The sequence below is a fragment of the Dromiciops gliroides genome, chromosome 4 (genome assembly GCF_019393635.1).
Source record: "Dromiciops gliroides isolate mDroGli1 chromosome 4, mDroGli1.pri, whole genome shotgun sequence".
NCBI lineage: Eukaryota > Metazoa > Chordata > Mammalia > Microbiotheria > Microbiotheriidae > Dromiciops > Dromiciops gliroides.
This window is the reverse complement of record NC_057864.1, coordinates 60,210,604-60,233,854: the sequence shown is the minus strand read 5'-3', so window position 1 is coordinate 60,233,854 and position 23,251 is coordinate 60,210,604. Positions and strand designations below refer to the sequence as shown.

General features: G+C 39.1%; 1 protein-coding gene and 1 pseudogene across 2 annotated transcripts in view; one reads left to right on the top strand and one right to left on the bottom strand.

Moving 5' to 3' along the window:
* Positions 1-2,699: 2,699 nt before the first annotated feature.
* The window catches only part of LOC122756175 (cytokine SCM-1 beta-like), a 158,463-nt gene continuing 137,911 nt past the window's right edge, over positions 2,700-23,251 (bottom strand). Inside the window, exons 1-3 of one of the 2 annotated variants that reach the window (XM_044005338.1) lie at positions 6,193-6,275; positions 4,482-4,596; positions 2,700-3,237 (exon numbers count right to left, since the gene is read on the bottom strand). In XM_044005338.1, the coding sequence (XP_043861273.1) occupies positions 3,057-3,237; positions 4,482-4,596; positions 6,193-6,253 (357 nt within the window). In that variant the 5' untranslated portion in view covers positions 6,254-6,275 and the 3' untranslated portion in view covers positions 2,700-3,056. Of the gene's footprint in view, positions 3,238-4,481; positions 4,597-6,192; positions 6,276-23,251 lie in introns of those variants that run through there. The other variant, XM_044005337.1, reaches the window with a different exon arrangement.
* LOC122756174 lies at positions 9,075-10,030 on the top strand (annotated as a pseudogene).

Here is a 23,251-nt window from a genome sequence, read left to right as displayed (position 1 = left end):
AGTAAATGAATATAGCAATTTCCTGTTTGATAAACCCAAAGACTCTAGCCTCCTGGATAAGAACTCACTATTTGATAAAAACTGCTGGGAAAACTGGAAAATAGTATGATAAAAACTAGGCATGGACCAACATCTTACACCATATACCAAAGTAAAGTCAAAAAGGGTACGTGGTTTAGACATAAATGCCATAGGCAAATTAGAAAAGAAAGGAATTGTTTGCTTGTCAAATTTATGGAGAGGGAAAGAATTTATGACCAAAGATGAGATAAAGAACATTATGAAATGCAAAATGGATTGTTTTGACTACCTTAAATTTAAAAGGGTTTGCACAAACAAAACTAATGCAAACAAGATTAGAAGGAACCGGCCCTGAAGTCAGGAGTACCTGAGTTCAAATCTGGCCTCAGACACTTAACACTTACTAGCTGTGTGACCTTGGGCAAGTCACTTAACCCCAATTGCCTCACTAAAAAAAAACAACAAAAAAAAAAGGGGGGCGGCTAGGTGGCACAGTGGATAAAGCACCAGCCCTGAAGTCAGGAGTACCTGAGTTCAAATCCGGCCTCAGACATTTAACACTTACTAGCTGTGTGACCTTGGGCAAGTCACTTAACCCCAATTGCCTCACTAAAAAAAAAAAAAACAACAACAACAACAACAAGATTAGAAGGAAAGCAAAAAGCTGGGAAACAATTTTACTACCAGTGTTTCTGATAAAGGCTTCATATCCAAAATATAGAGAGAACTGAAGCAAATATATAAGAATACAAGTCATTCTCCAGTTGAGAAATGGTCAAAGGATATGAACAGGCAGTTTTCAGATAAAAAAAAATGAAAGCTATCTACAGCCAAAAGGAAAAATTTTCTCAATCACTACTAATTAAAATAAATGCAAATTAAAACTGCTCTGAGGTAACACCTCACATCTATCTAATTGGCTAATATGACAAAAAAATATCATAAATGTCAAAAAACATTGTAGAAGATGTGGGGAAATTGGAACACTAAGGCACTGTTGAAGGATCTGTGAACTGATCCAACCATTCTGGAAAACAATTTGGAACCATGTCCAGAAGGTTATAAAAATGTGCATACCCTTTGACCCAGTGATACCACTATTAGGTCTACATCTCAAAGAAATCATATAAAAGGAAAAAGACCCATGTGTGCAAAAATATTTATAGCTGCTCACTTTGTGGTGACAAAGAATTGGAAATTGAAGGGATGGTCGTCAATTGGAGAATGGCTAAACAAGTTGTGGTATATGAATGTAATTGAATTACTGTTGTGCTGTAAGAAATGATAAGCAGATGGATTTCAAAAAAAACCTGGGAAAACTTACATGAATTAATTCTGAGTGAAATAAACAGAACCAGGAGAATGTTGTGCACAGTATGAACATTGTATGATAATCAACTGTGATAGACTTAACTCTTCTCAGCAATACAATGATCCAAGGCAATGCCAAAAGATTCATGAAGGAAAATGCTCTCCAAATTCAGTAAAAGAACTATGGAGACTGGATGCAGATTTGTTATTGTTGTTGTTAATTCTTTCTTGCATCTTTTTCCCTTTGTCCTGATTCTGACTCTTACAACATGACTAATGGGGAAATATCTTTAATATGATTGCACTGTATAACCTATATCATATTGCTTTCTGGCTTCAGGAAGGAAGGAAGAGTGGGAAAAACATTTGGAGCTCAAAAAATATCTTTACATGTAATTGGAAAAAATTTTAAAACACAATAAAAAAGAAAGAAAGAAAGAATTAAGAACTCCAATCCATATAATGACCAACAATGATTCCAGAGGACCACCTATCTTTGAGAGGAAAGTAATGAGCTCAGGATACAAACTGAGAAAAATGTTTTTTGGACATAGTCAATGATGTAATATGTTTTGTTTGACCTCGAATATTTGTTGTAGTATTGTGTTTTTCTTTCTTTTTTAAGTAGGATGGGGGAGATGTAGAAGAGGTTCTTTGGGGAACAATACTATTTTTAAACCCCCCAAAAAAAATATTCATGAGATAAGAAGTTATGAAGAATTTGCTGTTGGTATCAGTAAGGAAGTACCAAAACTGATCAGTTCAAAGATCAATCAAAATACAATGTATCAAGGAGTTACTGAATACCCAAATATTCCGTTCTCTCACAGATTCTTTCACTTTCTGGCAGCTAGTGAATCCTTAAGGGCAGAAGACACCCATACCCACAAAGACAGGAATAAGTGGCATTCAGGCCATATACCAGCAGAGGTTTTTTGTTTGTTTGTTTGTTTGCTTGTTTGTTTTATGTTGCATATGCTCAAGAGCTCTAAGTAATTTAGAGCTCTGGGCAACTTGTCTAACCTCACTCAATCCATTTCCTCATCTGTAAAATGGAGCTAACACTTGCATTACCTACCTAGCAGGAGTGCTATGAGGAAAACTCATTGTAAACCCTAAAGCAGTATAGAAATGTGAGCTGATGCTATTGCTGGTCATTTATCATATTATAAAATGTATTAGCAATGTGATAAATACTGATTTCGATCTTTTTTCTACCACTCATTCCCAATAAACGGCTTTTTCTGGTAGAATAAACTTTTTCCAAGTTATTCCAAACAGACAAAAGGATTTTTCTGAATAATAAATATTTTAATCATAATTCTAAGATGAATATGAAAAAATGAACATGAAACATGAAAGTACAGAGTATCTTTTGGCTCATACAGTACTTCCTGAAAGTTAAATACAATCTGATCAGTCCATGTGAATGTAGTCACTTTATTTTTGAAATGTAGCAGGAGAGACAAGGTGCTAGCAATAATAACTGGTATTTACACAGCACTTTTAGGTATACAAAGCATTCAAGATACATTCTCTTTTGCTCTTCACCACAGCACTATGAAGTAAATTTTACAGCTATTATAATCCCCATTTTGCAAATGAGGATACTGAAATAAGTTAAGTGACTTTCCTAGGGTCGCAGAGCTAGTAAAAGTCTGAGGCAGGATTTGAACACATCTTCATGACTCCAAGTGCAGCGCTCTATCCATTCTACCACACTCCTAGATAGATGCTGGCTTCCCAGACATGGTCGTGGCCCTGTCAGTAGGTGGTTGTGATCCTGTTGGCTTAGTCTGCATTGTATTTCTCTTTTTGAGTTTGCTGTCCACAGTTCTGATGATGCCTTTGGCCCAGTTGACCTCAGGATCAGCACAGATTTTAATTCCTCTGCGAGTGACAAAACTGTAATGGAAGAAAAAGATAAAGTAATGGTTAGTTATCTTATCACTGTCAGGCCAAGAACTCATCTTACACTGGACACAAGAAGCTGCTCTTTGATTACTTCTGGAGAAGACTTAGAGAATGCTAGCTCTAGAGCTAAGAAGTATGATTGCTTTACTGTGTTCATTTAACAGTCTTCATCTCTCTTTGCACTGTCTAAGATTAATATCTCATTCTTTGATCAAAGGGTAGGTCCCTCATTTTACCATCTTAGTTTTGAAAAATACTAGAAAAACATATTGGTCAATATTATGACTGTGGACATAAGAGAAGGATTGTCTGGCAATGAACATACTGAAGAGTTTCTGAGACAGCTGGTAGCCCAGTGAATAAAGGATCAGACATGAAATCAGGAAGACCTGAATTCAAATCTAGTCTCATTCAGTTACTAGCTGTGTTGTCCTGAACAAGTTATTTAACTTCTATTTGTCTCAGTTTCCTCAATTGTAAAAATGGAGATAATAATAACACCAAACTGTCAGGGTTGTTGTAAGGATCAAATGACATATTTGTTTCTAAAAAAACTTGGCTTATAACCAGTGATATATGAATGCTTATCCCTTTCTTTTCCTTCTTTTCCTTCAAGGTATATTTCTTCAATATAGCTCTTCCAACATCCAAAGACCTCACAGACAATGGATCCTGTGCTTGAATTGTGATGGGGACTCCAATCCATGAATCCATTCCTGAGTACCTTGAATAATGGAGTCACTGACTTGAAATCAGGAGGTATGTTAGGGATGAGTTAACCAAACCCCCATCATTTTCCAGGTCAAGAAACTGAAAACCAAAAAAAGGTAACTTATTGGCTCAAGGCTTCACAGATGGTAATTAGCAGAGCTGATATTTGAACCCAACTTGTCAAGCTAACAATCTAGTAACCATGACACTATGTTGATAACATTAGATTTGCAATCCACTTTCTTGGCTGAGCTGGTTAGAGAAGTTAGTACAATGTTCCCTGTTAGGCAGAAAAGACTAAGAATTTCTTAAAGTTCCTATAGTTTTCCAACCTTTAATAGTAGTGACAGTTATTTAACATAAGCCAGTGAGAACAATTTTCCCCTATACACCTAGAAGGAAATTGACCAAAAGAGTGAAAGACAGGGATCCATTTGAGGTAAGGATTTCATTCCTAAGAATCTATTTTTTAGAAAGGAAGCATTTCATTTTCTCTCTAGGAGTGGGTCCTTGTATGTACTCACATCACTGCTCTCATTGGGCCTTCTTCAATGAGGTAGCTCTTAACTGAATTGACAGGTAGGGGCTTGCTTGTCAGGCTCACACAAAAACTCCTTTTCATGACTTCACTTCCCACACCTGGTCGAGAAAAAAAAAAGGAGGGGTAGAAGGAAATAAATTCATTTTATAATTAACTCATTAAAATAGATGGGATAACTAATCAATCAACAATCATTTATTAAATACCTCATGTGTGCCAGGCAATGTGTTAGGAACTAGGATTACAATGACAAAAATGAAAGGACAGCCTTCAAGCAGAATGCCATCTGTGTTATATTCATTTCAACCTCCATGACTACTAAGAATAAAATGATTGTTTCTGAATCATCCTGAAGCAAGGATCAAGAATACCCTAGGATCCTAGCCTCTGACTCTATATATAGTTTGGTATCTCCTATATCATGCTGCCTCTGTACTAGATCATGAGATCCATCAAAGTGGGGTCTTTGTCTTCTTTCTTTTATGTAACTTCCATTGCATTTGTATAGCTGAAACCATCCCATAGACCCATAGAATTATGTTTGGATGGGATCCAAAAATCCACTTGTCCTCTTCTTCATTTAATAAAGTCACATTGGAAATACCTGAGGTACCTGTAGTAGAGTTTAGACTTGAACCCAGACCCTCTGGTTCCAAATCCTGTACTCTTCATATAATAACACAGAAGAGATATGTTTTTAATGAAACACAAAGATAACCTGATCAAAAATACTGGAGTGGTTTGCCATTTCCTTCTCTGGCTCTTTTTATAAATGAAGAAACTGAGGCAAGTTGGGTTAAGTGACTTGCATAGGGTCATATATCTAGTAAGCTTCTGAGGCCAGATTTGAACTCAGGAAGACATCCATTATTTTTATCACTTTTTTTTTTCAGTGAGGCAATTAGGGTTAAGTGACTTGCCCAGGGTCACACAGCTAGTAAGTGTTATGTGTCTGAGGCCGGATTTGAACTCAGGTACTCCTGACTCCAGGGCTGGTGCTCTATCCACTGCGCCACCTAGCTGCCCCCTGACATCCATTATTTTTAGAGATCCATCTCTCCATTAATGGCAGACATATAGGCTACTAGCAGAACACACTCACAGTTTTGCCAGCTTGGTGTGACCTAACAAAATTTAGACTCCAGAGGCCCAAACTTCCATATCTTAAAGCTACCTCCCCTCACAGCAACACATCAGAATAGAACTTTAGTGGCATATTCATCAAGAATGATGATAGACAAGTAAGAAGAAGCAGAAGAAGAATAGGAAAAATAATCTGTATTCCAAAAAATCAAAACCAATGACATGTCCCCACCACTACCACCAGTCATTTTGGCATGAATTTGGAATTCTCTTTCTAACAGTTACAATGAGTTGACAATGATTTATCTGTGCACTCTGGCATGTTCTCTTCCTTTGTGATCAATACAGCAATCTGGAAGAGCTAATCTGTATTGCCATTTCTATAATGATTTTCTGTCCTTTGTGTCTCCTCTCTTATGATCTGTCACCAAATCTTCTGGGTGTAGGACATAGTCACTTCCATTTCCCAAACTGGGAACCCAAAGCACTATCCCTAAGTACCATAGGAAAAGTCTTTCCAGAGCCAAATGAAAGTACTGCTTTCCTGCCTCCCAGCTCCATCCTTTCTATAATCCTATCATCCAATTTTAGCAATTCATTTCCCAGCTTACCTTCCACACTGAATGTTGTGAGGCCACAGAAACAGAAGAGAACCAATATGAAGAGTTTCATATCTGCTGTTGGGTTGAGTGCTATTGGGTGTCTGGAGGAGAGAATGAAGAGTGAGGATCCTCTGAGTTTTTATGCCCTGACAATGGTCAGTGAACTTCCTGTGCCTTGAAAGGAAGGTTTAAGGTAGGAGGAAGGTAGTCGGAAAGTCTTAGCAGCAGCTAGTAATTTCTTCTTTAAAAAAAAGTCTCTTTCCCTTTGTCTAACTCTTACTAACCCCACAATGTGGCCTTCCACTTCAGCTGTGGTTAATGTGTCTATGAAAAAAAGAACATGCAACTTTTTCATCTCCAGCCTCTAAAGTCTATAGCTAATGCCACAATGACAGGCTGAATAGATGTCAACGTCACTGCTTGGAGCAGGACTGCCCAACATCTCACTCAAAGGGGAAAATCTAACCAAAGTTTGTGTAGTGAGTGGACAATGGAAATGAAATGTGTGATTAACTCAGAACGAGCCCTCATGATTGGAACCTTAAAAACTATCCCAACATGACTGGTCTTCTTTTTAGCTTCCAAACCACCAAAAGGTTTGAAAATTATTCCATGATCCCTCTGAACAGTGTGTCGCTGTCTTTCCATGTGTCCTTGACAGAAAAGAATATAACACCCCATACATAGTCTAATGAGGGCAAAATACGCTAGGAATATTACCTCTCTTGTCTTGTCCACTCTGCCCCTCCTAAGGTAATCTAAGATACTATTAGCCTTATTGACTATATCACACTCCTGATTCACTGTGAGCTTGTAGTGTGTGTCAAAAAAAATGTTGTTCAGATCTATCTAACTTTGCCTTCCATCTCCCACTTAATTTTTAACCCAAATTATAAGACTCATTTCCTCACATTTTCCCTTTTTGCAGTAGAACCTTTTAAGTAGAAATTTTATTGGTTGTCTCTATGTTACCATCAGTATTTTCAACCCTATTTGAATTTTATGGACCATCCAAAATGGTGGAGTAAGAGGAAGCAGTATAGTTTAGTCCCCCTCACTTCCCACTTTCATATCTATAACTACCATACAAAGACCTAGAAAAGCATCAGATCAAGTCCTGATCTTGAAATGTAAGGCTGGATAACAATGAGTTCTTTTTCTAGCCTAGGTTGGCATAGGTAAACAAAATTTGGGACAGGTACTATGTAGGGCCTTCTAACTCAAAAATTGAATGAAAAGTTAGTTGTGTTGCTGTTGTTGTTTGTCCTTCATTCTCAAAGAAGACCACGACATTGGGGTACTGTCATGACTTGCACCAAATTGGATTTAAGTGAAGGAGGACTTTGCAGGGTCACTAACCTCACTCTCTCCTCCAGAGATATCTTGGTCCAGTCAAAAGATATATTATCAGGATGACTGGAAATGGCCCTGGATGTTTAAGGCAATTGTGGTTAAGTGACTTGCCCAGAGTCACACAGCTAGTAAGTATCTGAGGGGAGATTTCAACTCAGGTCCCCCTGACTCCAGGGCCAGTGCTCTATCTACTGTGCCACCTACCTGGCCCTAGTGTGTACTAGATGAAAAGAAGTCCCAAATCCAGCTTGAAGGAGCTTGATTGATCAATTATTCAATCAATATATATTTATTAAGTGCCTACTATGTGACAGGCACTGTGCTAAATGCTGGGGATACAAAGAGGCAAAAGACAGTCTCTCCCTTCAAGAAACAGGGACAGTGTACTGGGCCTGGAGTCAGGAGACCTCTTCCTGTGTTCAAATCTGGCCTCAGATATTTAGTAGCTATGTGATCCTGGGCAAGTCACTTAACTCTGTTGGCCTCAGTTTCCTCATCTATAAAATGAGCCAGAGAAGGAAATGGCAAACCACTCCAGAATCTTTGCCAAGAAAACCCCAAATGGCATCATGAAGAGTCAGACATGACTAAAATGACTGAATAACAGCAAATCTTCAAGGAGTATACAATCTAGTGGAGGAGACAAGATTCAAACAAATATATACAAAGCATGCAATATACACTATAAATAGGAATTAATTCATAGGGAAATGGCACTAGAATTAGGAGGAATTGGGGAAAGTTTCCAGTAAAAGATGGGATTTTAGCAGGGACTTTTAAAAAGCTGAGGAGGTCAGTAGGTAAAGCAGAGGAGAAAGGAAGGAGAATATTCCAGGCATTAGGGAAGGGGGTAGGAGAAGCCAGAGAAAATGTCTGGAACTGGAGTGTCTTGTTCAAGGGATAGCCAAGAGGTTAGTGTCACTGGATCAAAAAGTACATGTGATGATGATCAGAAAGCAGGACCAGGTGCCAACTGTCAGCTACAAAGTTGGGTCAAAGATGCAAAGTAACTTAGGAGACTTTCATGTAGGGATGGTAGGTTATGGTACAAATGGATCAGAGGCCGAGACAGGGTTCTACAAGAGGAGAAGGAAGAGAAGTAGAAGACATGCAGAAAGCAACAATTGTGTGTCCATGATCTTGGAGCACGGTCCCAGATCTAGCACCCAGCCTTGCCCTAATCCTGCATCTGAATAACCGGGGCAGGAAGCTCAGACCAAGATGGAGTTTGTAGTTCAGAATAACAGAAGTACAGTTCAGAGATAAATGAGTAACAAGAAGAAATAAATAGTAAAACTATAAAAGTAGGAGACCTCAGTGTACCCCCTTTGAAACCTAGGCAAATCTATCCAGAGAGAGAGAGAGAGAGAGAGGTGGATCAGTAGGTAGATAGATATGAAGATGGCCACGGCCTTATGCTGAGTACGCTTTTGCTGCTGAGTCACTTCTCCCCAGCTTCACCTTACCAGCCTCGAGCCTCGTCACCCAAGCCAGCCTCTCACCCCACCCCAGTGGTCACAGAGCACCGAGGGGCAAAGATGCCAAACATCAAGATTTTCAGTGGTAGCTCCCACCAGGACCTGTCCCAGATCACTGACCTTCTGGGCCTGGAACTGGGCAAGGTAGTGACTAAGAAATTCAGTAACCAGGAGATGTGTGTGGAAATTGGCAAAAGCATCCGAGGAGAGGGTGTGTACACTCAGCAGAGCGGTTTGGGTGAAATCAACGACAATCTGATGGAGCTTCTCATCATGATCAATGCCTGCAAGATCACCTTAGCAAGCCAAGTTACAGCTGTTATCCCTTGTCTCCCTTATGCCTGGCAGGACCAAAAGGACAAAAGCCAAGTCCTGTTCTCAGCCAAGCTTGTAGCAAATGTGCAGTCTGTGGCAGGAGCAGATCATATAATCCCCATGGACCTTCATGCCTCCCAGATTCAGGGGTTTTTTTGATATCCCAGTGGATAATTTATATGCTCAGCCAGCTGTCCTGAAGTGAATAAGGAAGAACACTACCCACTAGAAGACCTGCTGTATCATAACCCTAGATGCTGGCGGAGGTAAAAGAGTGACTTCAATTGCAGACCAACTGAATGTTGACTTTGCTCTGATTCACAAAGAGCGGAAGAAAGCCAAGGAAGTGGACCGAATGATGTTAGTGGGAGATGCCATGGACCGAGTAGTCATTCTAGTGGATGACATGGCTGACACTTGTAGTAATACCTGTCATGTAGCAAATGAACTCCTGTCAGCTGGATCCACCAAAGACTATACCATCCTTACTCATGGAATTTTTTCTGGTCCAGCCATTTCTTGAATTAACCGCACCTGCTTTGAGGTGGTTGTCATCACAAACACAATACCTCAGGAAGACAAGAGGAAGAATTGCCCCAAGATACAGGTGACTTATATCTCTGTGGTCCTGGCCTAAGGCCACCCAGAGGACTCACAATGGCAAGTAGATCTCCTACCTGTTCATTCATGTTTCTTTATAATTGTTGCTGCTTCTCACTTTGGAGGCTTTTCTTTGCTAAGCCAGTCATTATTTGACATATTACAAAAGTTTGGTAGAATATATATATATATATATATATATATATATATATATATATATATATATACCTCTGGAAATTATTGAATAGAAATAGAAAGGCATATACATATTTCTCAGAACCTCCCAGATTCAAGAAAAGAAAAAATATTGAACACTTCTTTTACTGACCACATTGCAATAAAAATTATAGATGCTGAAGAAATAATTAAATAAAGGTGGTCATTGATAATATATATACATATATATATTTATATTTATAACAGCACTTTTGGGGTAAGAAAGAAGCAGGGATTTGTCCATTGATTGAGAGATGGCTAAACAAATTGTGGTAGATGAATTTAATGTAATATTACTGAACTGTAAGAAATAATGAAATATTATGGAGAACCATAGAATGATTTACATAATCTGATGCAAAGTAAAATAAATGGAACAATCAAAACAATATATACAGTGAATATGATTACATAAATGGAAAGAACAACCATAAAAGAATCAAAAGTGAATGCTGCAATGTTACCAAAAAATAAGCATGTCTCCAAAGAAGAAATATGAGAAGATAGCAGCACCACCCAGTCCATTGTAGAAGTAGAAGGTCTATGATCTTCTACTAGAAAATAGGTACTTTGATACACCTATTTTCAGACAATTGTGTATTTATTAATTTCCCTGCATCTTTTTCCTCTTTTTTATTTTTTAAAAAAACATTATTTGTTGTTTGAGATGGTTCTTTTGAAGATGGAGAGAAGAAATACTGACTGAAATGATGGTGATATAAAAAAGATAACAGATCAATAAAATGTATAAAAGTAACTAGACAATAGGTACTTTGATCCCAAGATTCAGTGGATCAAAAAATAATTCATAGAAATAGGAGATAATTTCGTTAAATATTACAGCAATGAGAAAACACACCAAAATTTGTAGAATGAAACCAAAGCTGTCCTTAGGGGAAAATTTATTTCTATAAATATTTTCATCAATAAAAGGAAAAACAGGGGGAAGCTAGGTGGTTCAGTGGATAAAGCACTGGCCCTGGATTCAGGATGACCTGACTTCAAATCTGGCCTCAGACACTTGACACTTACTAGCTGTGTGACCCTGGGCAAATCACTTAATCCTCATTGCCCTGCAAAAATAGATACATAGATACATAGATAGATAATAAAAGGAAAAACAAATCAACTTTTTACAACTCTAGAAAATAATTTTAAATTAATAAACATCTAAACAGAAAAAATAAACATTTAAGATATTAACTTAAAAGTTTTAAAAAATGGGGGACAGCTAGGTGGCACAGTAGATAAAGCACTGGCCCTGGATTTGGGAGTACCTGAGTTCAAATCCAACCTCAGACAGTTGACACTTACTAGTTGTGTGACCCTGGGCAAGTCACTTAACTCCCATTGCTCCGCCCCCCCCAAAAAAGTTTAAAAAACATTGAATAAATAAAACAAAATTAAAGCTTGGATTTTTCAATCATTAAAATATATCAGAAGTAAATTTGATTGTTTTTTGTTTTGTTTTTTAATTTTTTTGTGGGACAATGAGGGTTAAGTGACTTGCCCAGGGTCACATAGCTAATGTCAAGTGTCTGAGGCTGGATTTGAACTCAGGTCCTCTTGAATCCAGGGCTGGTGCTTTATCCACTGTGCCACCTAGCTGCCCCTGTAAATTTGATTTTGTAAAGAAAAATAAAAACAAATTACCAAATCAAAAATTAAAAAGGTGAATTCTAAACATATGAAGGTAAAATAAGAAAACAATTATATGCCAGGAAAACTGGTAATCTATATGAATAGATGAATATTTACAAAAAATATGTGATAGAAGAAAAAAAAGTAAACAACCAAATTTCAGGAAAAAGAAATTGAATAGGCCATAAATGATCTCCCAAAGTGGGAAAAGAAAAGGATTTACAAGTGAATTCTATCAAAAATTTAAAGAAAAATTCATTCCAATTTTACAAAGCTGCTTAAAAAAATAGAAAACAGATGGGCCCTACCAAATTTCTTCTATGAAAACTGTTACCTGAAATAAGGATGAGTCAAAACAGGAAGAAAAAAAGTCTATAGACCAATAATAACAGCAAAAACAGCTACAATTCATATAGCACTTTAAGGTTTGCAAAGCCTTTTACAAAAATATCATTTTATCCTCACAGCAATCCTGAAAGTAGTTATTATCATTAAACTCATTTTACAGATGAGAACATTGAAGCAAATAGAGATTAAGTGACTTGACTAGGGTCACACAGATAGTAAGTGTCTGAGGCTGGATTTGAACTCAGATCTTTCACTCTATCTACTGCAGGATGCTTCTGTACTTTGATTATTGGCAAATCTTCTTGACAGATATCCCTTTATAAAATCTAATTATGTTAATCGATTAAGTAATATTGAGGAGAGGTCAACTGGTCAAATTGATATTGGGAAAATTGATGCTGTGGGGAACATACCATTGGGGGCTTACGCAGGGCATTTCTAATTGTAGTATTTAAAAAGTTCTCAACTTCTTCAGCTTAGCCAGAGAACTCTGAGGGGAGACATATCTGAGCACAAGAGTCATTCTGAAAGTCTGAATGGGGCTAAGAGATTGTTCCAAAAGCCTATGTGCTACACTTTATTTCCTTATTTGATCACATGTTGATTTCCCCCAGTAGAATTCAAAATCTTTGAGAGTCAAGATAGTTTGTGGTTTTTGCCTTTGTATCCCTAGCATCTAACACAGTGCTTTGCACATAGTAGGCATTTAACAAATATTTGTTTAATTGAATTGAATTTGTTGAATGCTTGGAATGAGCTTCCTGCATATCATTTACCTATTCAAATCTTTCAATTTCCATTCCACTCCCTTGATCTTCTCCTCCCTATTCAGTGGAAGATTATTTCTCCCTTCTCATATTCCCCATGAACCTCACATTTGTATATAGTGGTAGGACCCACCTGTATAAAGAAACCCACATTTGACAAAGGACTTGTCCTTTTGTAGCTTAAAAGGAGACAGAATAGACATCTCTAGCCTCCCCTCCCTCAATCCTTCTCCAAGGGAGACTTTCATTGCTGCTAGGAGGGGAAGCAAGAGGTTGGAGCCAAAGGCCACTAATCTTTTCTCTTCAGAGGGAGAAGGGGGTACCAGACTAGATGTATCCATCCAATCCTTTAAAAATTGTTCATCTAGGAGATGCGATCAGGTTCCATTAAGTTTTTTATTACTTTGTCATTTGAGGGAGAAGAGTAACCCCAAACTCTATACCCAAGACTTTTTAATATCAGTTGCACGATGAATGCACATAGAAAATTGTACAAAAACAAACAAAAAACATTTGTCCAAATTATAGTCAAACAGAAATTAGAGAACACAGGAGGCTATATGCCAGACAATACAGAGTGAAGAAGCTCTCCCATTGAGAGCAAAATACCTGAGCTCAACCAAGAAAAGGGGTCCTGAATCTAATCTAAGGAAAAACCTGAGTTTCTACATTAGCAAGCTGGACATAGGGACATGATAAAGACTGCCAGCTCCTCTCATGTCTTCCCTGTGTCTTTTTCATTCAGTAACCTAAGTGGGGTTGGCCTCTTCCACGTTTTCTTTCTTGAAGATGTAAGTGAACTGAACACTACTCAGGAAGAAGACTCTTGCCTGTGGAGTCCCTAAAGGGGACTCCCACTTGAAGAGTCCCCCAAAAAGGGACTGGCTGGGGGGAGCAGGTAGGTGGTGCAGTGGATAAAGCATCAACCCTGGATTCGGGAGGACCTGTGCTCAAATCCAGCCTCAGACACTTGACACTTACTAGCTGTGTGATCCTGGGCGAGTCACTTAACCCTCATTGCCCCATTTAAAAAAAATAAAAGGACTGGCTGAGAACCACAGCTCTGCCTCTCACCAACTCTACCCCACTCCTCAAGCAGGGAGGGGTTTCATCTCCACCTATAATAAAGAAAGAATCCTATATCAATGGGCTTTGGGGCAAGGGTTACACGCACTTAGCATATTCTCCCCTTTCTCATACTTATTTGACTATATGTCTCATCCTCTACCACTTTCGATTATAAATTCTGTGAAGACAGAGATTATGCCCTACTTCTTTTAGGTATCCCCAGCATCCATCACAGTGTGATGTAATAGCTAGTATACTATCAGGGGTGTGGTGAAGCCTGCTGTAGCTGGCTTATGAGAGCTCATTTTTAACTTTTCGGTATAAGTATTTACACCTCAGAAATCAGCAACAAGTCAAGGTTCCATTTCTTATTTTGTTGATTTGTCTAGACTTAAGAGAGTGTTAATAATTCAAATTAAACATAAAAGAGTGTGTACCTACATAAAAGAGAGTATGCCTACATTTCCATCCTCTCCCCACAACATGATTGTTAACCAGCACACCCCTGGTATTACCCTATAAGCATGGGTTGAGCTCAACATACATGCAGTAGAAGGCTAAGGAAATTAAGTCACCACCATACTAGAGACGACTAAATGGCACAGTGAATAGAATGATGAGCCTAGAGTCAAAAAAATCTGAGTTCAATACAACCTCAGACATTTACTATTTGTGTGACCCTGGAAAAGTCACTCAACCTATGTCTGTCTCAGTTTTGTCGATTGTAAAACAAGGACAATAGTTGCACTCAACTTCCAGCTTTAGTTTCCTCACCTATACAATGGGCATAATAAAGTCATATTGACTTTCTCACATAGTTCTTAGAAGGAAAGGTCTTTATAAACTAAATAAATCTGGCTTTACTGCCCATGAGTTGGATGGATGGAGTTGATTGGGGGAGAATGAACTACCTAATCTTAGGAGAAGCCACAGAATCATCATATTACTTTCTACCTTTCCATCTATTGGTAAAGTCAGTCAAACCCATCAAATATCCTGGTAACTCTGAGACAGATGCATATAAAGGAACATTATGAACCCAATTTACAGGCCTGAGGATAAAGGCAGAGATGAAACCGACTTAAGATTCTAAAACACCACTATACCAGTGATTCACTTTCAGTGCACTGGGGATTCCCCACAGAGCTAACCAGGTTTCAAGACGATGAGTCTAATAATAGCATTTTTTTACTTTGCAACATCCTAAAATATTCCATAGCTATTACAATCATTTATTCACCCATTAATTTTGGCTAAGACATTTGATGCCAACCCCATAAGTAAATCCACCTCATCCAATGGGAGTATCTTCACTTTTCCTTTACAAATACATCTCTTGTGACAAACGACCCCACCACAGTGATGCACAGGTTGAGGTTATGATGGTTCCACCTGAAGAAGTTCTTAAAGAGATCTATGGCTATTGAAAGATTAAAAGCATCCCCATGTAAACAATGCAGACCTTGTTACTCAGTGCCTAACAAGCCACAGTGGCAGAATGAAGGGCTGAGGTCACACCAGAGGAAATGCTATACAATGTCTACATTCTCAAAGTCACCTACACATGAAAACAGGGTTACAAATTACCAATGCTGATAACTCACACTTCTCTAATGTTTGATGGTTTAAAGAGCATCCTCTTCCCTGTTAGGAAATCAGGGTCCATTTTACGGATGAGGAAACAGAGGCTCTAAGAAATTAAGTGATCTGTCCATGATGACTAGCGATGACAGAACTAGGACTCAAACTCAGGTGTTCTGACTCTAAGACCAGACTCCTATATATGATTGACTCCACTACCCCACATTTGCCCACACGATCATCCACAGACCAGAAAACGAAGTCATGAAAATCATGTCTCCCTTGAAGAACTTTCTATTCTCAGGTCTCAAAACTCATCAGTAAATTCATTCAATATTCAATATTTCCAAAGCTCCATGATTTCTTTGGTGTGGGTTCTCCTTCCCACCCATAAGTCCCACCTCCACCACCCCATGTCTTCATGAGTTGTAATGGCCAAAATATCATCAACTAGTGGTCAGTCTTGAAAATTAGTTTCTCCAAGCTTAGCTAGGTTGTCTGTTGGATGCCAGAAAAGACCTTTATAAAGCCCTCCCTAAAAGTCTTCCGAATTTATTAGGACCTGCTACCACCTGCCTTCTGCTGACATAGTCTTCCAGAGCCCAGAGTGATCTCCATGCCATGCTAAGGCATCTGAGGATGCCATCAGGAGAGCTTGCCACATGGCCTGAATCTGAAACAGACAGAAAAATCCCCGGATTCCAAATTCAACGAATTACCTTGACTATATTTGTACATGTCTTGTGTCAGCCTCAGTCTGGCACTATAAGAAAATTTTCAGGAACAAACCCTGAAACAGACTTATTTGTAACTCATGGCCTTGCTAAAAATCAGAAACTGACGCTGGAGAAAGACACTGAAAATTGTTCATCTCAGACACAATAGGAGCAAACACAAAAACAATTCTGTTACCTTCACCACTCTACTGCTTTGCATGAAGACAGAGAGCCCTATATTCCTTCCCAAGTCCTTGCTAGCTTTGTTTTTCTTTTTTCCTCAGATTCCCTGTTAAGGCCTCCTGCCCCCTGCTTAGTTAGATGACTTGATTAGACAAGAAACAAAAAAAAACCCAATACTTGTCTTCCTCAGTTCTAAGGATGCTAGAAAAATTGGTTAATTGTTCAATGCAAATGTATTTTTCTTAATTCTCATCCTTCCCTCCTCACAGATACTTGTTCTTTTTGGGGTTTTCATGACTGTGAAGCTTGTCTACAATGGATGCTACCACTTCCTCTTCTCTCACTTTCTTCTTAACTCTCTGCACTACGGCTTTTGATCTCATCAATCAGCTGAAACTGGTCTCTCCAAAGTTACCAATCTTAATTGACTAGTCTAATGGTATTTTCTCAGTCCTCATCCTTCTTAACATCTCTGTAGTCTGACACTGTCAACCACCCTCTTCTCCTTAATAGTCTTTCTAGGTTTTTGTGACACTGATCTCTCCCAGTTCTTTCCTACTTGTCTGACCTCTCCTCTCTCTTATTTCCTAGATCTTCATCTTTATCATAGCTACATTAATAGGGCTTCCTCCCAGGGCTCCATCTTGGGGCCTCTTCTCTTCTCTCTCTATACTATTTCACTTGGTGATCTTATCAGCTCTCATGGATTCAACTATCATCTCTATGCATGTGATTCTTAGATTTATTCATCCAGGGCAAACCTTTCCCACCACCCCTAGTCCCACATTTCAAGCTGGCTATAAGACATCTTAAAATGGATGCCTCATTGAAAAACTGAAACTTAACATGTCCAAAACTGAACTAATCATCCCCACCCCCAACCCTCCCAACTTCCTAACATCCCCATTACTGTGAAAGGTCTCATCAGTTCTCCCAGTCAGCCAGGCACACATTATAGAGATCATCCTCAACTCCACAGTCACTCTCACCCCCTATATACAATTAGTTGCTAGATCCTGCCATTTCTACCTTTGTAATATCTTTGTTTTGGTTTTGGTTTTTGTTTTTGCAGGGCAATGGGGGTTAAGTGACTTGCCCAGGGTCACACAGCTAGTAAGTTTCAAGTGTCTGAGGCCGGATTTGAACTCAGGTACTCCTGAATCCAGGGCCGGTGCTTTATCCACTGTGCCACCTAGCCACCCCCTGTAATATCTTTTGTATGCAGGCCTCCCTCTCCTCTGACCACTCCAATTCAAGCCCTCACCCTCTCACACCTGGACTTTCACAATAGAATACTGGGTAGTCTCCTGCCTCAAGTCTCACTTCACTCCAGTCCGTTTTCTGTTCAGTTATCAAAGTGATCTTCCTTAAGCAGAGGTTTGACCCTATCAATCCCCTTGGTTCAATAAACTCCATTGACCCATTCCCTATTACTTCCAATTTTAATTATAAGATAATTTACTTGTCACTCATAGCTTTTAATAACCTGGTCCCCCTCCTACATTTCTGATCTTTAGGAAGCTAGGTGGTGTAGCAGATAGAAGACTGATCCAACTCAAGTCAGGAAAACCTGAGAGTCCTTGGACACTTACTGTGTGACCCTGGGCAAGTCATTTTATCTTGCTCAGCTTTAGTTTCCTCAATTATAAAGTGGGGATCATAATAGGACCTACTTTTTATGGATACTGTAAGGATCAAATGAAATAATATTTGTAAAGTGCTTAGCACAGTTCCTGACACATACACTATGTAAATGCTTCTGCTAACTTATCAGTTGTGCTACTCACAAGTCGCTTGGCCACTTCAAAGACTTTGTTTTTTTCTCTTCTGGAAAATGGGGAAGGAAAATCTAAAGATCTATCATGTCTACTTAAAGGACTATTCTGATAATTAAAGGAAATAGTAGATACAAATAGGAATGCTATACAAATAGGAGATATTATTATTTCTGGAATTCTGCATGAAGGCCAAAATGACAGGTTACTAATTTTGGCTCAGTGCAAAATGTGCATGAATTATATCAACCCATGGAGAAAGTAATTGACCCTTTACATATCCTCCATTTGTTCCAACTCCTTGGTACACTTCTTTAACATGTTTTCCTGCTACATTTATCACCATTGAATCACTGAGAATGCAAAGCCTAGAGGTCCAGTCTGCCCTCTTTAAACATAATCTCTTTTCTGCATTTGAGTAAAAGACTTTTCTGTGTAAGGAACGAGAAAATGACTAAAGAGTTGGAGGAAGTCACCCAGTGGGTAGACTAGATGGCATACCTAGATAATTTAATCTTCACTTTTGTATTCTAGGGACTTTAATTTAAGAATCTCTTTTTACCCAGGGTCTAGGAACTTTTTAAAAAACATGCAAATAACTATTTCAAGACATTTGGTTTCCTTTGTAATCCCGTGTATTTTCTTTTTTGCATTTAAAAATTTATTCTGGGAAAAGGTTCTAAGGCTTTACCAAGACTGCCAGAAGTAGACCCTGACATTAAAAAAAGGTTAAGTACCCCCTTTTCACACAAATCCCACTCTTTGATCCAAACTTGATAATCAACTAGCTAAAACTGAAAGGAGGAGAATTCACTATTTATTCTAAGTCATTAATAGCAGACTGTGATTTATGGGTAGTTCCTCGTAGGGATATTTATGATTTAACCTGGAACAATGCTTGAATATAAAAAAACCAGAACTCTAACTGTGGTCTTTCAGGCGCCAGAAAGAGGTAAAGGAGACATTTGGGGACAGGCTGTCCTTTTCCTGAATTCCTCAAGTTGCATTCCTTGGAATGCTATCTACTTTGCCTATAAGGTCAGTCCTACTTGTTAATAGCAAACATTACAACTGTGTAATTTGAGATTCTAAATGTGGATTCTAATCTGTTCCCCCAGTTTTGGGGGAAACTGACTAAAATCACTGATAAAACAAGTTTAGGTTTTCAAGGGTTTATTGAAAAATAGAAAAAAAAAAGATTGAGAACAGAATTCCAACAGCCTGGCATTCCTATCTTTCCTCAAATTTCCTGTGAAGTCCTCTGCCGCCGCCACCACCAAGTCAGGAACCCAAAAGCCCAAGAACTCTCCACGCAGGCTCCCTTTCCTCCTTCCTGTCTCCTCCCAGAAAATAGGAGGCTCCTCAAGTTGATTGGCTGGTAGCCTTGATAGACAGCACCCATGAGTAAACGTCGGAAAAGCCACAATGCCTCTGAGGCATTTTCCTCATGGCGGAGCTTTCCCACAGCAAGTCTCCAGTAGGTGGCATCATTCCAATCATTACACAGCGTTCCCTAAATCTTCAACATGTCTAAAATTGGATTCTTAGCTTTTCCAATAAAACCTACTCTTAATTCTGGGAAACTTTGACACCAGAATATAAACCTCATGTGAACAAGGACCATTGCCTAGCTTCCCAATAACTATTAATGGCACTACCATTCTCCTAGTCACCCAAGTTCAAAATGTCATCCTTATAAAAGTTTTCTCTTTGCAAGTCATTCCCAGTTGAGAAATGATCAAAGGATATGAACAGGTAGTTTTCAGATGAAGAAATCAAAGCTATCTATTGCCATATAAAAAATGATCTAAATCACTATTGATTAGAGAAATGCAAATCAAAACAACTCTGGGGTACCACTTTATACCTATCATATTGGCTAATATGACAAAAAAGCAAAATAATAAATGTTGGAGAAGCTGTGGAAAAATTGGAACACTAATGCATTGTTGGTGGAGTTGTGAACTGATCTAGCCATTCTGGAGAGCAATTTGGAATTATGCCCAAAGGGCTACAGGACTGTGCATACCCTTTGACCTAGTAATACCACTACTAGGTCTGTATCCCAAAGAGATCATAAAAAAGGGGAAAGGACCCACATGTAGAAAAATATTTATAGCAGCTCTCTTTGTAGTGGCAAAGAACTAGAAATCAAGGGAATGCCCATCAATTGGGGAATGGCTGAACAACTTGTGTTATATGAATGTAATGGAATACCATTGAGCTATAAGGAATGGTGAGCAGGCAGATTTCAAAAAAACCTGGAAAAACTTAAGTGGACTGATGCTGAGTGAAGTGAGCAGAACCAGGGAGAACATTGTACACAGTAAAAGCAACATTGTATGATGATCAACTGTGCAAGACTTAGCTCTTCTCAGCAATAAATGTTTTCTCCCTTTTGTGAAAGAATCAACATTGAATGAATATCCCCCTTAGCAGAACTTTAACAGTATTGGGAGAGAGGAAAAAAGGTCCCAGAATCTTTTTCTGCAAAACAATATGGCCAAAGCACATGTTGCCTGATATCTTAACGAAGCTTTGGGGAAGTTCAGAATAACAAAAGCCCAGCACAAGGGATCACAAGACAGAAAAACAAACCAGTTTTAATTGAGGGGAGATACTTACAAAACTAAAAGCAGTCAATGACAATGATGAAAACTGATCTACTGAGTCCCTGTGGGGAATTGGGCATTCATTCTACTGGAGCCACAGAGAGTATGGGCATCCTCTCCCTAACCAATAAAGTCTTATGTTTTAATAGGATTCTTATTTGAGACTCAGATGCGTAGGCAATAAGAGAAGGGAAAGAGGAATCTGGACTTGGGGACTGGTGCTGATTCATGCTAGTAGGGAGAGGAAAGTTTTCTGGGGAACTAGAGGTTAGTTGATATTCAAACTCCCTACCTGTAGGAAAGGAAGTTGGACTGTTATGTCTGCTGTTGCTATTCTGACAGCATGACTCCACTTCCCCAAGAGTTTTTCATTTAATGGGTTGGGGAGGTTTCAATATTTCTTACATTTGGTCACTATGATTATTTCTGATAGTGACAAACAGGACACTCCTAGGCCCTGTTTATGATGGCTCAGATGGAGAGAGAGCAGCCTGGCTTACTGGATGGAGTACTGTACCTACAATCAGGAAGACTCGGGTACCTACTCTGCTCAGGGTTTTGTCCTTGAAGCAAAAAGTTGAGGTTGTCACTCACTAGGCCCTGCAAAATGCTTGTGGTTGACCCTCTTGAAGTACAGGGGTGGGCAGGAAGGCATAATAGGGAGGAAACTCTTGCAATTCTGAAACCTATTTTAGACTACAGAAGGAACCCCCCAACTTGGGTGGGGAATATGATTTGATTCTCCCCAGCCCCCACAGTTCTCAGACATTTGTATCTATGAACCAAAAGAATAACACTCATTCTATTTTTTTTTTCTTTTGGTAGAATCCTGGTGGTCTCTGACAATGTACTCAACCCCAGCTCTCAAGACAAATGAAGTTAGGGAATTCCCCTGAAGGTTGGGGTCCCACCAGCGGAAACTGTCCCACCAGCAAGATAGTAATAGTGGCCAGTTCTACTGGGGTGGGACCTCTAGGGGAAGTTAGTAGTGCAACTGAGCTAGCTGCCCACCAGACTGAATGGAAAACCTGATTGCTGTTCCATTCATCATCAAATACAGTTCATAGTGAGGTGTTTTTTTTAGAATGACATCTTTTCACAGCATGAAGTTTCGACGCATAGCCTCGGCATCTGTCTTTTTCACCCATTTCTGTCAGATATAGAGTTTGAAAATGCCTTAAAGATTATTGAATCCAGGGGCAGCTAGATGGCGCAGTGGATAGAGCACCGGCCCTGGAGTCAGGAGTACCTGAGTTCGAATCCTGCCTCAGACACTTAACACTTACCGGCTGTGTGACCCTGGGCAAGTCACTTAACCCCAATTGCCTAACCAAAAAACAAACAAACAAACAAAAAAACAAAGATTATTGAATCCAAGCCCATTTTACAAATAAAAAAAAAAACCTGAGACTTCCCAAAAAAAGGTGAATTGATGGGGCCGAACTCACACAAATAATAAGTAGGAAAACTGGGATACCTGCTCATCATCCTGACTCCAAAGCCTGGACTCCTGGTGGAGTCTATGGTGTACATGTGGCAAAGAGCATTCCTTTGAATTCCAATTCATCTCCCTGTTATGATACTGTCATCATCGCTGCCATTGTCTGTCTTTGTATAATCCTTAGTCTGCCTTCCATTCACTGCCCAGGAAGGACAGTTTCATTTCTCAAAGAGGGATATATCCAACCCTCTCAGAGAAGACTCACTGTGAGCTCCCCAAGCTGCCTTGAGAGCTAATGGGTTCCCTCTCCTTGGAGGTCCTTTTTGGTTTGGTTAGGTTTGGTTTTCATTTTATTTGTGATATATAATTATATTTTATACATATATCAAACATGGATATAATAAAGTGGAGCCTGGAGGACTACATGGTGAGTACATTTTAGTAGGGATTCTTTTTTTCTTGTGTGAATTGGTCTAGAGTGCTACTGAGATCTCTTTCAGCTCTCGGATGCTGTGATTCCTTACACAGATGCGGCTCTGATGGCAAGTATCCTAAAGAGAATGATAACCCAGTGCCTCACTACAGTACGGTAGAGAGGAAGCCTTGAGGTCTCAGAGAAAATACAAGAGGAATCTTGAGTCCTAGCAGGCTCTACCAAGTTTGAAAGAATCATTGGCTCTATTTCTTAATTGCTGTGTGACCATGGACACCCTCTTTGGACCTTAGTTCCCTTCTAAATAATATGGGATGTCTTGGGCCAGCTCTAGACTCTGTTCTCATATGATGAAATGAAATGCTTGGAGCTTGTGAATACTATCAAACCATTGACTTTACTCATGATTAGTGAATGCAAGGAGAGTTGTCCCACATGTGAACAGAAGTTCCATCAGGTCTGAGAAGCCTGTGTAGAACAAGCAGGACTTCTCCTATATAATATTTCCCCTCTAGATAGCATGGGCAACAGCTTGTTTTCC